We start from the raw sequence: 16,338 nt of genomic DNA on the forward strand, positions 1-16,338 counted from the left end.
TGACAAAAACATGGTTTCCATAACCCTGAAATCTTTTCCAGAGGCCTGGGGTAGTGTGGGCTGCTCTACCCTCTGACAACACTTTGTCTGCACAGTAAAACTGTGGTCCTGTGCAGAGCACCTGTGCCAGGCTGGGAAAAGGTGAATTTCACAGAGCCTCCAGCACTGGGTGCTGCCCCAGGACTGATACTGGGGAAGACCAATTTAATGCTTTGCAGGCAGCTGGTAAAAACAAGGAAAGGGCATCTCTAAGAGGCTTACAGACAAAATGGTACCAAAAAGGGCAAATCAAAGACAGCAAAGGTGGGAAAAGCAATGTTTCTGTGCAATTGCTCCATCCTGCCAGGTGCTCCTCTGAGACCTTGCTGGAGACTGTGGCAGACAAAAGCTTTTGTAGCCATTTTAATGCAAATCAACTGCATAACACATAACCTGGTATTTCACAGTCCCCTATTCCCACAAGGGCACAATCACTCTCTCTGAGGCCTCGCCAGCCTCCTCAGCCCTTGCACAAGAACAGCTCTTTGCTGCCCTGTGATCCTCAGCATCACCAGGAAGGACGAGGAGCAGAGAGGGGCTCAGAGCACCCAGCCAAGCACATCAGCAGCAAAACAGGGGCAGAAGAATCAGATCTGCAGCACCAAGACTGCCCCATGTGCTGTGCAAGCACAGCCAAGCACAAGTGACTTTTTAACCTATGATCCAACTTCAATTAACAACATGCATCACCCATCCCACCAGCTTTCATGATGAGAAGAGCATTTGCAAAGGAGCCAAAATAGACCCCCAGCAATCAGAGCTGAAAGACACTGGCAAGTCAGCACCAGAAGATCCAAATCCCACCTGCCTGTAGCCCATCCCTTCTCCAGGGAGGGCTGCCTGCTCGCAGCTGTCAGTCCCTGGTGGCTCCGTGGCAGACGCGCTCACCACGCGCCCTGCGGCAGGGAAAGCAGCAGTGAGAAGAGCAGGCACCTGGCGGGCGGGAGGTGTGACAAATCCTTGGCAGAGCACAAAACCAAAAGCAATTTTAAAATCAGCAACAAGCATTTGACAGCTCCTGTAAGAGCCTCCTCGGTGTTCCCATGCCGTGGATGTGGGATTTGGGGAGTGGTGAGGGAACATCCTGTTCAGCAGCAAGAACATGGGGCAAACCTCAAACCTCAAATAATCTGTATTATCACAGATCCAGACATCATTAGGCAGCTTGGTACACCATGATTTTCCTCCCAGCTAAGAAACTTTGTATGGTTGCTCATGTAAAATTAAGTTTAATGTGGCATTAAGATTCTATAAAATGATGCCTGAAGATGAGGAAACAAAGTCAACTAAGTAGCGAGTAAGCCTGTATTGATTTTTATGTGTATGTTTTCCTATCATTGTTACTAAGCTGGTGACACTGTGAAGGGCACAATTATTTATGTTCCATCAAATTAGTAAGTGATTCGAATCCCTGATGAAATATCAAGCAAAAATTGCTTTCACTTCTACAGAAAGTACTTCTGACTTTGGAAATGTTCGCATACCCCTGGAAGGGCAGTATAAGAATACAAGGACTTCGCAGAAAAAAAAAGAAAAGGATGCAAAAAAATTTAAAAAACCCCAGCTCATGACTCATGAGTACCATCTTTATATCTACCTGAGTGTCACCAGATCTGTCACCATTATGTGGGAGCACTATACAGTGGGGTGCAGAGCAGAGTCCCCATTCAGGACCATTCCAGTAAATGACAAAATGAGGACAACGAGGGTTTGTGTGAGTGTGCAATTCCATACTGAAAAGTGAAGGACTGCAAGGAAGGAGTGACTGCTCAGCACAACCCAGGAAGGATGCTCTGCCAGATGGAGAGAGAAGGACACAAAAACCTCAACATTTGTATGTATTCTTAATTTTTACATTATATGTATGTGCCTCTGTATTGTGACAACTGCCTAAAATCAACATGGTAGTGGAAATGTTATAAAATGCAAAGAAACTTAAGGTTTCAATTTTGCCTCCTTTTGTTGGATCCCTGCTTGATCCAACCACTCTGTTCAAAAGCCACAAGAGTTTTCCACTGTATTTCAGCCAAAAAGTCCATGTTGCCTTAGGGTCCCAGTTGAATGCAGCCAAATGGAAGGCAGGAAGAAGCTTTTCAGATAAATTCATAAAAATGTGCTCATGTAAGATGTAAGTAAATCACAACAAGAAAAGAAATGCAAGCATCTGGAATGAAACCCTCACATCTTTACTATTATTCTACATAATAACATTAAAAGCAAGATATGATACGAGAATTCTTCGCTGAAGCGTTCTATCAATATTTAAGTTAAAGAGAACGATCTCTTTGAACAACTGCTTTGCAGGAGGAAATTCCTTTACTCCAACCACCAAAAGAGCCTTAGAAAAGGCCTTTAATCAGGGCCTTTGAAACAGGAAGGAAAGCATGATTTTCCTCTTTTTCTTCCTTAATGTTTTGAAAAGGAAACAAGCTATTGAAATATATCAAGTGATTTCCTTCACTTGAAACACTAGCAGACTTCTGTGCATTGTGCGCCAAACAAAAATAAACGCCTTTTATCCACCCAGATTTTGCCGTGGGTAAGACAGCAGGGAGATGGACTGATCATTGTGTGGTCAGGGAATCACAGCCTCGGCACCGAGTCACATCCTACCCAAACAATTATTTTTGGGAATGGAATAATCCCCTAAGGAGACACCAGTGTGATTACCCATGAGTGGCTGTTTTGACTGCAAGGAGCAAGAGAGGGAGCAGAAAAACCTGAGGAGGTGGCTAAAGCACTGTGTGCTTGCAAGGGGTTGGGAGTCTTGGAATAGAAAGCAGGTAAAGAACAAAACTAAAAAGAGATCCCAGTCCAGTTAAATGGCAACTTGGCTGCAGTGTCAAATTACACAGACGTTGAAAAAAGCTTTGCAGCCTAACTCATCCCAGCTTTGCTTTTCCTGGCCTGTTTTGTTACCCAGTGGGAGCGAGGTAATAACTTCTATTTTTGTAGAAAACAACACCACTTTTTCAGCCTGGTGTGTTGTTTTTATTTCACGGCAGAACACTGCAATTTATAAGCAGCAAAACCTAAGGAAAATGCTCTAAATGAAGGACTTTATGGCATGTTACCATTTAACCCGTTTTTCACTGTGTTTGGATTTATTGGCCTTCCCAGTTGCAATGTTAAATGATTCTGAAAGTAGAACAATTAATCCAAAATCCTATTTGTTTTAATCTAACACTGTCAACTAGTTTTAGGTTTGCAGTCAAGAGAAAAAAAATGTCTGTTAAGCTCTACAGCACTAGCTAATGTCTAAAGACAATCCTCAGAAAAGGTGCTAAGATGTTTTATCACAGCGCTATAGATGGGACGGAGATTTATTATTGTACTGAGCACCATTCCAGCAGATGCCTCTTGAATTACAATGAGATTATTAAAACTTTACAAATCATTATATTAAAACCTGACAAGAGTACTTTGGGAACCGGAGCATCTTGATGTCATTGCTGGTGATGCATTACCTGTGGTAAGGCTTCAGGAAAATTCCTAAGTAAAAAATTGGTTATAAAAGTATAAAATATATTAATATTTATTTCAGTACCTGCTATAAGTTCAAGGATAATAGGTATATGCATCAGAACAGCTGAATGATCGTATTTATGTCAGCATTAGAAAGATGTTCATCTGCTGCAAAGTTTAATTAATTTTCATAGATAGTTAATTTTCTGTTTCATTATCAGCTCCCTAAATTTGAAAGACAAATAATTTATAAACAAATAGAAACTTCAGAGAGGTGTATTTTTAGAGCAAACAGAAGATAAATAACAGAGTGAAGCATCCACGCTGCCTTCGAAGTTCTAATATGAATGATAGATTGCAGCAGGTTGTGATTGATAACTTAAGCATTCTGGAACACTGACTGAAAAGAAACAAATTGTTTACTGCTCACCCCAAACCATTCTCAGGTAACAAATGACTCTGATATTTACCAATCAAATAATGGCTGTGATGCCCTTAAACATCAGTGAATGAGGAATGTGTGGGCTCACCGAGTCCTTCCAGGGGTGACCTGATCCCTTAAGGACAACATTCCTGCCCTTCTCCCCTTCCCAACACGTAGAAAGTTTAAGCAGCTACTTACCATGATGTACAACGCCCTTCAACCCATGGATAATGGGATCCAGTGCTGAATTGTCCCTCTGACTGACCTACATGCAAAGGATACAGAATTGGTTACATCTACTCTGGCATCAGGCAGAACAGTCTCAGATTAATCTTCTAAAGAGAAAAAAATAAAAGATGTTATCTAACAAGCTGCTTAGTTCTCACATTTACAATGGATCTTCACCAAATGCCAAAGGTACACGGCGTAACAAAATAAAGTGAGGAAGGTTAAATCAAAGAAAAGGTAACCTCTGAATTCTTTAAAACATTAGCCCCATTATTGGCCCTGCAAAGCCTAAAAACACAGAGCTGATTTTTCTCCATCTATTTCTGCTTTCATAGAGGAAAACTGCAATGATAAGCAGAAGTTATCTCAGACCAGTTCATTCCTTACTGACACAGCCATAAATCTGGTGCTGCCACTGCAGTCAGTGAATTGGACCCCTTTCAGCCCTAATGGAGTTAGACCTTGGCATCTCATTGCTATTTGTATTTTTAAGTTTATTTAATTTAGCGTCACTTGGACAAAGGAAAGGGAAAAAAGCTATGTGAGATGATCTAGAAAAACATCACCAATTTTTGACAGTGTAATTGCCTGCACTGCCAGACCAAAACCTGCAACATTCCTTCTATCACCCAGAAATTGCCCACGTCCTTCACAACAGTGAGATCCAGCACCAGAGAGAGGAGGGAGAGGCTGCAGGAAGGATTAACCCTGTTGAGCTCCATGACTTCCAAATTAAACCTATCACGTCAGTCACTTGCACACAGCCAAGGTATTTACAACCAATAATGAATTTTTTTTAACCTTTTGCCTCTTCAGAGGTATTGTAGGAATAATTCACAATTTCTGTGAACACGTTCCATTATTTGAAATACTTGCCAATTTACTTTTGGGAGATAAATACTGCCATGTATCTTATTCATGGGGTACATTCCTTTTTTTTTTGCCCACCAGTCAGGTTCAGAACCTGAGTAGTGTTGATAATTTCTGGATGGGCTGCTCCCAATGGGCAACACATCAGATGGAAAAGAGTTCTTCTGGATTTTACTGCCTGCTGATGACCTCAATGTCATGAGGAAAAACAGAGTTTAATCACATTAGGGCAGTGTATTAACATATTTGGAAAGGAGTGGAGACAAAAGAAGAAAACCCTGAGAAAGGACCTTGTGCCCAACAGGGAACAAACTGATATGTGAAGGGCAGAACCAGCTTGGAGCTGTTCCTGGGAGAGGACATCATTGACCACAGCACATCCAAAAAATGTATTGTAAAAATATCACAAATTTTACTGGCCTGACAAGAAAACTGAAATCCACTGCCCAAGTTTCACAAGCACAAGCTCCTCTTATCTTCTCCTTCCTCCCCTTAACTAATTAGGAATCTTAGAACCCTCATTATCTTCTCAGCCAACTGCACTGAGATAAACCACAACAAACCACCTTTCTGTTTTTTGTTTATTTGCCCTTTGAACCACTCTGCTGTGCTCAGGACACATTCTCCTGCACTTCTCTAGAGACAAAATGGTTTGGTGTTGTAAATGGAAATTGAAAATCCTTTCCTCATCACAGTACTCCAGAACTTGCAATGATCATCTAGGGCAAGAAATGCAATAAAATTATCAAAGTAGCAAAAGCGCTTTGAAATATATACAGCTTAGATGTTACTGGACATAACACCATTACCCCTGAAGGCTGCAAGCTCTTTGAAGCATGAACTTTTATGTGCCCAAAGGGGTGCTCTGTACACTCTGGATCCTGTATAAATAATAATCACAGTACAGTGGACCCAATGACCCACTTTGCGGGTTCTGCCTGGCAGCTGACAAATCAAAAAGAAACACTAAAAATACAGAGCCTGTTGTGAGACACATTCCTGCATCTTTTCCATTTATCCAGGTTTCTCCAACCATTTTTTCATTGGCACCATTGAAAAAACAAATCATTAAAATGCTACCAGCATTTAAGTACAAGAATGTAAGAAAATCTTGCTCTGGATTTAAACAATGTTTTATTTATTGCTGCCTAACCATAAGTGGTAAAGACTTTCATTTTGTTTACTTTGGTTTTATTTCTGGTGACAGCAGCAATCAGTTTGAAGAAAGCAAATAGACAGAAAGAATCATAAAGGTTAGAACTCTTCCTTTTGGGATTTTGTGTCAAAGTAGATCAATCCTTAACCTCAGCCCTGGCAGCGCCCCTTTAATCTGCTGAGGTGGTGTGACTGTATAGATCCAGCCATGCAGCCTCTTTGATAACACATTCTGCAAATGTGCTGTGTTCTTCAACAGCACAAAACCAACAGGAACAGGATTTCTTTGGAGGCTGGAAAGCAAATGCTCCATGCATCTGTAATCTTGTTTTCTCCGGGGGTATGGGGAGTGGGATCTCATGTTTCTTTAGAAATCACATTCAAACAAGTACCACTTGCAGAGATGTCAGTTCAGACCTGCATGAGATATAGCTTTATTTTCCTTCCACATGCTTTCCCTGTTTTTACCTTAAATTCACACACAGTTCTCTCACACTTCAGTACAACTGTTTCAGGATCTTGGCAAGACCATTAGAAAAGTGACCAAAAGTTTTCTCATTTTGTGGAAGGGTTCAGACTTCAGAACAGAAGTTTTCTTACATCTTTTTCTTCTTCAAATTCTTTTAAAAATCCAAACCCCCACCTTGAATTTCATCTCTCCCCCCCCAACTTCTATATATCCTTTTTCTGCCTGTGTTCACAGAGAAAAGGAGGTTTCTGAAACCCAAAATGTCAAGTTCTATCCCCATTGCTGCACATATCTGGTTTAACTGGCCTGCAGCTACCATGCTGGTTGAGATCAGAGGTTCACCCACATAAGAATCCTGTCTCTGATAACAGCTGATACTTAAAAGAAAGGAAGGGGGGGAGAAGGACAGAAAAAGGACAAAAATCTCCAGAATAAGAATTGTCCTTCTGACCTGCTTTATGATTCCATGTCATGAAGCTTGAGCTTATATCCTCCTACAAACTGTTTTTAACTTTTTTTGTTATATAATATGTGTTACAGCAACACATTTTTTATTATCTTATGGACATATCCTGAAGGAAAACAGCAATTAATTATTCAGATTGACTTTACATTCCACATTTCTGCTGATAGCTTGGAGAATTAGAGAAAGATCACACACCTATAACTGGGTTTGAGCACTTTGGCTTCACCCAACACGTGCCTGTCTAATCTGGGTAAAGCTTTTCTTTTCCTGTGAGTGAAGAGCCATGAGCTTCCCCCTACTCCTTCAACACCTTATCAGAAAAAACACCAAGAATGACAATTTCTCAAGCACAGGAATTCCAGGCACAAACACAAGCCTGTGATGCTGCTGAGTGAGTATTAACAGACAGATGGAAAAGCATCCTGAAATTGCCCTAAAATACCCACAGTACCACTACTACAAATGTTGTTTCCTGCACAAGATGTTTTTGCTCAAGACTGACTAACACTCTATAGGTCTGCAGTAAACAGATTAAATAATGCTTGCGTGCATCATTTATAATTGAAAAATGCCTGTAATCCTCTTCAGCAGAAATAAATAGGTAACTACCATGCGAAGCGCAATGGAAAAACAAACACTGAGATATCATTAAGCAGTTTCCTGTGCTAACAGAGCTCTCACCATAGGGTAAATATGGGATGAACATGACACGAAGAAGCAAAATCTCTTTGTTTATCATACCCTTTGGGTGACTTCAATACCTGGTGCACATGCCATTCTGAATAGAAAGAATGGCTTGATGTTAATGCAATGAACAAAACAAATATTTGCAGTATGGGAAAAGCCAAGGCACAAGTGACCCCATTCTGCAGTCATAAACCAGATATGGTCTTCACATGAAGTCATGGAAATCATTACTCTAGACAGGTCAGATTTACTTACAGCTCCTGCATCTGATGCAGGGACTGAGAAATTATTCCTTTTTCAGTGAACAAGGCTGATCAGTCATGAACTCTATTGACAGCCGTGTTAACACCTCTCAGCAGCACCATGTGTTGTCCCCCTGCTTGAAACTGCTGTTTCTACAGCTGTATCCTCAGAGGCAGGCCAGGCAGCTCAGCCCCTCCTCAGGATAACACTAATACTCCAAAGAGGACAGTTCTAGTGACTGAGCAGAGCAGGAGTGTGACCAGAGGACAGACCAGAGCACCTCAGCCAGGATGACCATGCTAGTCCAGCCACTAAGCCACAGCATGTGACAATAGACATTACTGGAAAGGTTCCCCTGTGGTGCAGCAGTACTCAGCTCAGCACATCCTCATGAGTTAAAAAACCCCAACCTGCTCTCATTCTCTATCACTTGCTGTAGAGCAGCCAAAGCTCTCTGTTCATCTGATTATTTTACAAGACAAACTCAGAGCCTCCTGAAGACCCTGATTTCTCAAAACTCAGCAGACTTGCAAAGTGTTAAAATTTATACCACATGCTATATAATTTAAGCCATATGCTAAAGTCATGTAAGTAATCCATGACCCGTCTTTCTGCTGCTTTCTGTAAAGCTGGAAAAAAATTATCTCAGGCAAAAATACTGAGCTTACCATGCTTATTTTAGAAACAGTAACAAATAAAAACAGGAAACCCCCAAATGCATACAGAAATAGTTAGAGAGGCCCCTAGGCAACACCAGACCTTAAATCTAAGACCTCTGCCCAAAGGGCCAGACATCCCCTACTGCCCAAAGCTCCAGGCAGCCTCTCTGAAACTCAGATTACCCTCCCACCAACCAAGGATGTCTGGAGGGAGCACCACAAAGCTCTCTAATGATCACTTGTAGCAGCCACCTTGTGAGAAGTAGGCGAATATTAATTGTTTGAAAAGCTCAGGAGTAAGGAATGCTCCTTCCTTTTAAAAATATGTTTAAATAGATGCCGTGTGGAGGAAAAGGGTGTGGGGGAAAAAGCATTGAAGAAAACCCACCTATTTGGGTTGATACAAAATATAAATTTCTCTTTCATTTCCACCTTAAAAAAAATCTGGCATTTAGACATTAAACTGTCATAAATTTGCAGCAACTGCTTTCAAGCTCATTAAATGGGCTTACAGACAGTATTGCAAAGCATCTCAAAGTGAAGGAGAACGCCACAGTCGGCTATATTGAAAGGTGAAATGACATGCATTTTGTGCAAGGCAGAGGAAAATGAATGGCAACAATTTTGTGATACAGTACCTGAGCCTTTCCCCTCCAAATAGTGATATAATTTACTTTTCTCTCCCACTGCAACATTTGGCCCTTGACTTGGAAACTAAATCTTCAATCTATCAAGCCTTACCCATCTGCTAAGTAAAATGGCCAAGACAATCTGCATGCCTTGAATTCGATATAGCCAGCTGCTCCCACAGTGCTGAGCATTAACATCCAGAGACCATCCTCTCGTGCTGCAAAGGACGGTGTCTGCCAAGGATGAATGACTACATACTTAACCGTGGCAGCTGAAGCCACTGACAATGGCTGACACAGAAAGATGCCAATGTGTCAAACTCTACTTTCAATTACAACAGTGAAAGTCAGGGGTAATATTCCCCCAACTGTGTGCCTTCAGCTCCCATTCAGCCTGCAGTTAAGATATACAACTCACCAGCCAAAAACCTAAGTCTCCAAACACTCTGTACAAACAGCTAAGAAGAAAAAGAAAACTATTATAAATTAACTAGGTTGCAGAGATTAAATTGTCCTGTAGGGTTTCAGGACAATCAACATGGTTAAACAATTTATTCTCTTATCAGCTCAGTGGTGTTGGACAGATGCCAGTCCCCAATCTCTACGGGGAAGGACCTGATTTTCAGTGGTTTAGAACAGAAATTAGAAGAATCCCATTAATGTGAACACTGTGCCACACAATATGTATTTTAACATCACAGCAACAGGATTTAAAGAATCCAAGATAATCACCATCAAAAGGAACATTCTTTCCTCAGTAAAGGGAAAGCACTAGGGATATTGCCTGTGAAACTCTTAACATTCATGTCTTCAGGGCCAAATAATTTCAGGCTATCAGTTTGGGTAGGTCCTACTCCTATCCTTCTAAACAATCATGCACCTGCATCAGTCTGCAGCACTTGAGAAGGACATCCTGGCTTTGTGGTCCACACCCTTCTGCTCTGCACTAACTCTATTGTCCCACCTCTCGTTTCTCTCCCTTTTGAAGTCCACATTGTAAAATCTGCTTGTGGATAAATATCTTGTTTCTTAAACATTACTGAATAAAAGGAAGTGAAAGATTTCAGCCAGATCTGGAATGTGGATGAACAGATATGAAAAGTTTACACGTGCTTTGCTTTGAAATAAAGTAGGAAATGTTTATCTGGGGCTTTCCAGGAGAACTGACGGGTGAGAGGGGATACTGGTCGACACTACAGCACACTGAGCTATCTGTGAAGCCAAGAAAATGCCTACAGAGCTCCCGACATAATGATAAGCTAGATTTGGTGCTCTAAGTTTTTCACCTTCACAAGCACTAAATGATCCAAGAATGATATATTCCTGCTCCTCCACAGATGATATTTTCTTCCATCTCCCCCATATAAGCTATAATTGCACATCTCCCATATGAGCTGATGCAAAAGGACAAATCTGGCCAAGAGCCTGCAGCCTGACAGAGGTGAGCTGGGAGGCAGAAGGCATTTGCTGTGTAATGAATGGACTGCCCAAAGTAAGTATCCTGCAGAATATATTTGTAAGGGAAAACAAGAAATGGAAACAGCCCCCCTAATACTTCAAGTTTCTACTCATGTGTAAAATCTGAGAGAATAGCAGGTACCCAGGCAAGATGTGACATTGAACCTTATGCTGGCACATGCACTATTTCACACAGATACTACCATGACCTTTGATTTTTTTAAAAATGTGCTTTAGAGATGCTTCTGACTTTGCCTACAGCAACTGGTTTCAGGTTCACTGATTTGAAGGCAAACTATGTTGAGTTAAATTTGGGTTTTGGCCTTCAGGTGTTAATAATCTGCTATGAATAAAAATATGCTGAAGTCATAGAGGTGCATATGCTAGAGGAGGGGGTGTTCCTAAATGTCTCATTCACTATGTTGCTTGAAGAGAAAGGGGAAAAAAAAGTTAATGAGTCTTCCAATGATTATTTTAAATAGAGTAATGGGTTTGCATTGATCCTTCTAGCTAATTCCACTTTGAATAATACATCACTCTGACTGAAAGCTTGCTTGTGATGTATTAACTTCATATTTCACTACAGCTTCAGAGGATATCTACTAGCAGGTTATATTAACTACCAGTGCCAAAGAGGAAGCTGCATTTTTTCCTTTACTTTTTTTGAAGTCCAAAATGGTTTTAAAAGCTATTGAACTGGCTTTGGGTGTTCTGGCTGCCCCTCATCTTTGGTTGAGTGCAATGAAGCTGTTTGCAACCACTGCTCCTCACAGCCTTTAACTCAGCCCCTGCATCACTTTGTACCTGCTGCCTCTGGACCTGAGTTAGTTACAGACATCCTGGGACAGGGATGGGCCAAACTAGGTTATAGATCAGCAGCTTCCCCTGTCATGATGTCCAGGAGGGATGCTTAAAAACACAAGCAGCATAAATAGCACTTTTACACCGCAGGTTGGCTGAAACACCAGTGTCATAAAGAGAGCAAAGCTCTGGCTACCACAGAAGAACACTGAACAGAACCTGCGTGTTGGTGCAACGTCCTGACTCCAGAGACTGTCTCAAAAAAAAAGCAAGACCGTGAAACCCTGAGGTAGAGTTAAGTCTGCTTAATAACTCAGCTCAGAGTGCTCTGTGTTTGCACCCACTGAGTTCCTTTGTTAGCAGAGAGGAGCATTGATCGTGCATTGTAACCTGCTGGCAGCGGCTGATTGGAACACCAGCCTGAGGAAGACTCTGCAGCTCCCCCTCTGCAGCATTTCCTCCATTCACTATCTCAACATTTGCAACCAGCAGCATGGTAAGAAACAACAGACAATGGTTTTTCCTTTCTTTTTGCAAGGCACTCTTTTGCCCGAACTTCAACTTATTCCATTGCTAAATTAATTAATCTCCCCAAAGCATTCTTGGACGAATGCAGCTGATTTACTGCAAGCAAATAGCACATTCAATTAACAAATTACTGGAAGACCTTAATACACATATCTCTCAAGAAAAACAAAAGTTATGTCCAGCCCAAAAAGCACAATCTGATTAATGACAATAGAATACCTCAGATACAAAGTTCTGTAAAAGGCAAAAATGTGATTGCAACACAGAGGAGAGGCAGCTTCGGTGGCAGCTTCTCAAAGCTGGGAAAACTTGATTGATAGACTCTACCATCTGCAGCTGCACAAAAAAGGGCTACAGTAGCTGCAAGTTTATTTAAAGCAATTTCAGTGCACTGAGCCTACTTGTTCTCCTTTGAGAAAATAATATGATTTCTTCATAGAGCATGTAGTCTACTTATTTAAGCAGCAGTGTGCAAGATCTCTCAATCCTACCAGCAGTTCAGCTGGAAAAATGACACACCAGGGGGTAACATTTTATCAGGATGGAGGCTATTTTATAAAAACTGCCATCAGGTATAAACTGTTCTCATCATCTGAGTTAAAAAAAAATAAAAAAGGGGGCCAAAAAAAAAAAGAGTTGGTCTCTTTTAGAGTTTTAGCAATTTGCTCAATTTACAGTTTTTAGGTAAAAATAACCATTTTGACCTAAGTAGGGAGGAAAATGAAATGGTGTAATGAAAAAATGTAACAAGCACTACAGCCAGATCATCCTATAACACCCACTCCTTGATGTAGAGCTTCACACATTTCGAGAGGCTAAACTCTAAACTGTGAAACCACGAATGGAAGTTAGCTCTCATTTTCTTCTGCTCCTGGCTTGAATTTCGTACAAAATCCTGCAAGTGAGAAAAAAATATCTCCAGCTATTTTTTTTTTAAATGAAAATAAAGCAGTGAAGTCTGATGGCTAAACAGTAAAACTTCCTGGACAAGATGCAAGGGCTGGAAAGGAACAGCTCAGATGGACATCTGGAACTCCAGCATTTTGCAGGGGTTTAATTTAATTGCTCCAGCTAAGCTGGCCTAGGATGCAGCAGAGATTTCCAGCCTTTTCCTCCTTTCCAGCCAACACAAAGGATTTTGGTGAGAGAGGTCACATCAATCACTCCCTTCAAATGAAGAAATGGATTTGTCTCAGCTTCCCAACATCTTTCATTCATTCTACAAGAAAAGTCCTGTCTTTTTCTCTCCCAGCCCAGCCCTGGGCTCCCTCCAGCCGGACAGTCCAGATGACTCAAGCCAGCATCTATGAGTCACAAACACAAAGGATGCAGAAATGTCAATTAAGTTACACAGTCACTTCCCTAATGACAACCACACCTCAGTTCACAATTAAATTAGAAATCCAGTGAAAACAAATTATTTTAGGGCAGTTTTTTTTTAATCTCATGCTTTGAAAAATCAAATTCCAACACAGTTTGTTTAATGTTCCTTTTACCTCATTTCTAAGGAGGTTGGTGTGAGCTGACCTCCCAAAACTGCAGCAGGACTTTTTGCTACACCAAATTCCCCATGTCTAATGCAGCAGTCATGGGCTGGGAGAACTCTTGGGCTTCCAGGCATCTTTGTGGTACAATGACACAATGTTAAACCAGTGGTTTTTGTTCATATTTTCCAGCACAAAAGGACAACTATGACACAGTCTTGTATTTATAAATTTCTTTCAAGCAAGTTCTCCCACCTTTACTTATCTTTTTGTCAATTTTTAGCATCATATAGTTCTTGCACATATGTGCAGCTTTGCAAAATGCTATGATCATGCACAGTTCATTGCTCGTAGTACCTATGGCAGAAAGCACCTACTAATCCTCAGTTTCCTCACTTCTGCCTCCACTTTCATGTCTGAATTGCCTCCCTCTTCCATCACCCGCCTGCCACATCCTCCTTGCTGTCTCTTTCCACCCCATGAGCTGTTTCTGCCTCCTCAAATGTTACAGCATCCTTCCTTCCCAAACTCTTCCACATTGCCCCCCGAGCATCCTTCCACAACTCTCCCACCTTTTCCTCCTCTCCAAGAAGTTCCTCTGCTCTTCCAACCCCCGAGATGTTCTTCATGGAGACAGGAGAAAGAAATAGCTTTGGCTACTGAGGATGGTGAGTGGGTTTGTCCAAGGGAAACCTGGATGCCAGCAGACAGGGGGCCAAGGGTAGCAGCTGCTGGGCTGCCAAGGGCTCCAGAGCCAGGGGGAATGAACTGTGGGTGCACCAAGAGCCAGTCACAGGGCTGTCACAGGGCTGTCATGGCACGAGAACTCCGAGAAGCAGTGGGGCAAATGAGGCAGTCCATGTCAATCTCCTTCAAGCCACTGAATTAAGAGTGGCGAATGTGGCCTGTGTTTTTTTTCTCAGCTGTTTCTGAGCTGTTCAGGTTCCTGCAGCAACAGAACAGCTTAACCCCCCCTGTTTCACCTGGTGTAACACTAAACACAAACAGTGAGGATCACGTGTCAAGATGTTTATTTTTCACTTGGTTAGCATAACCCAACAACTCACTCAGTTCCTTATAAAAACATTTCAACAAGTATCATGGCTCACGTTTAGAGGGAATGGGGAAATTTTGTGCAGAAAAACAGCACTTAGAACACAGGTGCATTTAAAGCCTGGGAAACATTCAGTTTGTGGCAGCAGTTTCTTCCTCTTGAAACACAAAGAAATACAAAAACTAACATGACATGTGTGCTTGTTTCAAGATGTTCTACATTTCAGCAGTGGCAAAGTGAACGCTATTCAATCACTGCGAGTAGGTGATAGTCTTAAAGCCACAGAACTCCTCAGGATGCTCTAGCCTTCATGCCTCTGCTCCACAGGCTTGTTACAGCTTTCCTGTGCTCCTGTGGAGCATGACCCATCTATGGAAGGCACTTTCAAGCTCTGTCTCTGGTCAGGAAGCCCTCCTCCTACACAGGATATAACTTCAAAATTGCCAGAATCTCAAAATCTCAGGGAAAGTTATGAGAGGAGAAATAAAATACAATTGAACAAGATTTAAACCAAAACTTTAAACAGGGTTAGAACAAAAGGTGCTCTTTGAACAAGTCTAGCCTGAACCAGAACAGTGAAGATGTTTCCTGCAGGTGGGTGTACACAGGAATGCTCTCAGGAAGAGTCTTCCATCCCCTCTCCTCCTCTCTGAATCTGCTCATCAGAAAACCTGGCTATTAATCTAAGGTGTTTCCTTATGTTGCCTTATTCTTTTTCTTTCTTCTCTCACCCAACACTGTAACTCCTGGGTGTCCACAGCTCAAGAGCACTGGTTACGATCCAACCACCAACACTGTGGTAGGTCAGCTGGACCATCCAGGCTTCTAGCATATGCTTTGCCATGACCCCACTTTTGCTATTGACCTCTAGAAAAGTCTTTTATATTTCTTAAAACCTGTCAGGCTGCACAATCTCTTGATGTCACCACCCTCATTCCACCACCTGCCACTGACACCACAACCTGCATTAGGCTTTTTCCCTGCCAAAAGCCTGACTAGCATGAAGTGAGCTAAAAAGCCAATGCTCTGTGAGGGCAATCCACAGAGGGCTGGCACTGAGGGACATCTTCACTGCCAGGCTGCACAGCCAATCCTGCCCAAAATGCCCGAGACCCAACACAGTCTGAATTCCAGCCCAGCTGTAACAAGCACGCAAGGAGCACTGCACTGCTGGCTGCTGTGAGGGTGAGAGGCTTTCCAGAGAAGCACTGCTGCCCAAAAGCTCCATGCTGGAGCATCCCATGGTCCCTGGAGTCTGGTCTGTACCCTCAGCACACTGGTAGGATGCACCTGCACTTGCAGCTCTCTCTACATTTAGATGTCAGGGGGACAGTAAATATTTTAATATATGCCATGATAATGAAGGCATTAAAAAATCTCCTATTTTTAGAGGCAAGACACTGTATGTCTCATGTCTCAGATGCAATGCAAGCAGCAATGAAGGAAGGAAGAGGGCACTTTCTAAAAGGCAAACATAGGCTGGGCACTTAGGACACAAATGCAGCATTTAAAAGAATTGCTTCTGACACAAGAACAGCTGACAGAGATAATCTCCACAGCTCAGCATGAATTTATACAGTCTTTCAACAACTCTATTAGACAGGTGTGGTAGCAGCCAGCTGTCCTGCATGCACAGCCCAGGTTTCTCTAAAACCTGAGTGCCCATATGGCCCTGTAGC

General features: G+C 42.0%; 1 protein-coding gene across 2 annotated transcripts in view; it reads right to left on the reverse strand.

The window, feature by feature from the left end:
- PTPRG (protein tyrosine phosphatase receptor type G) overlaps positions 1–16,338 on the reverse strand; it is a 389,130-nt gene that overhangs the window by 106,528 nt on the left and 266,264 nt on the right. For both annotated transcript variants that reach the window (XM_085072418.1, XM_085072419.1), the window contains exon 6: positions 4,127–4,193. In XM_085072418.1, the coding sequence (XP_084928544.1) occupies positions 4,127–4,193 (67 nt within the window). The remainder of the gene's footprint in view (positions 1–4,126; positions 4,194–16,338) is intronic.

This window comes from Lichenostomus cassidix, chromosome 12 (assembly GCF_008360975.1).
Source record: "Lichenostomus cassidix isolate B80296 chromosome 12, HeHo_3.0, whole genome shotgun sequence".
NCBI classification, from domain to species: Eukaryota; Metazoa; Chordata; class Aves; order Passeriformes; family Meliphagidae; genus Lichenostomus; species Lichenostomus cassidix.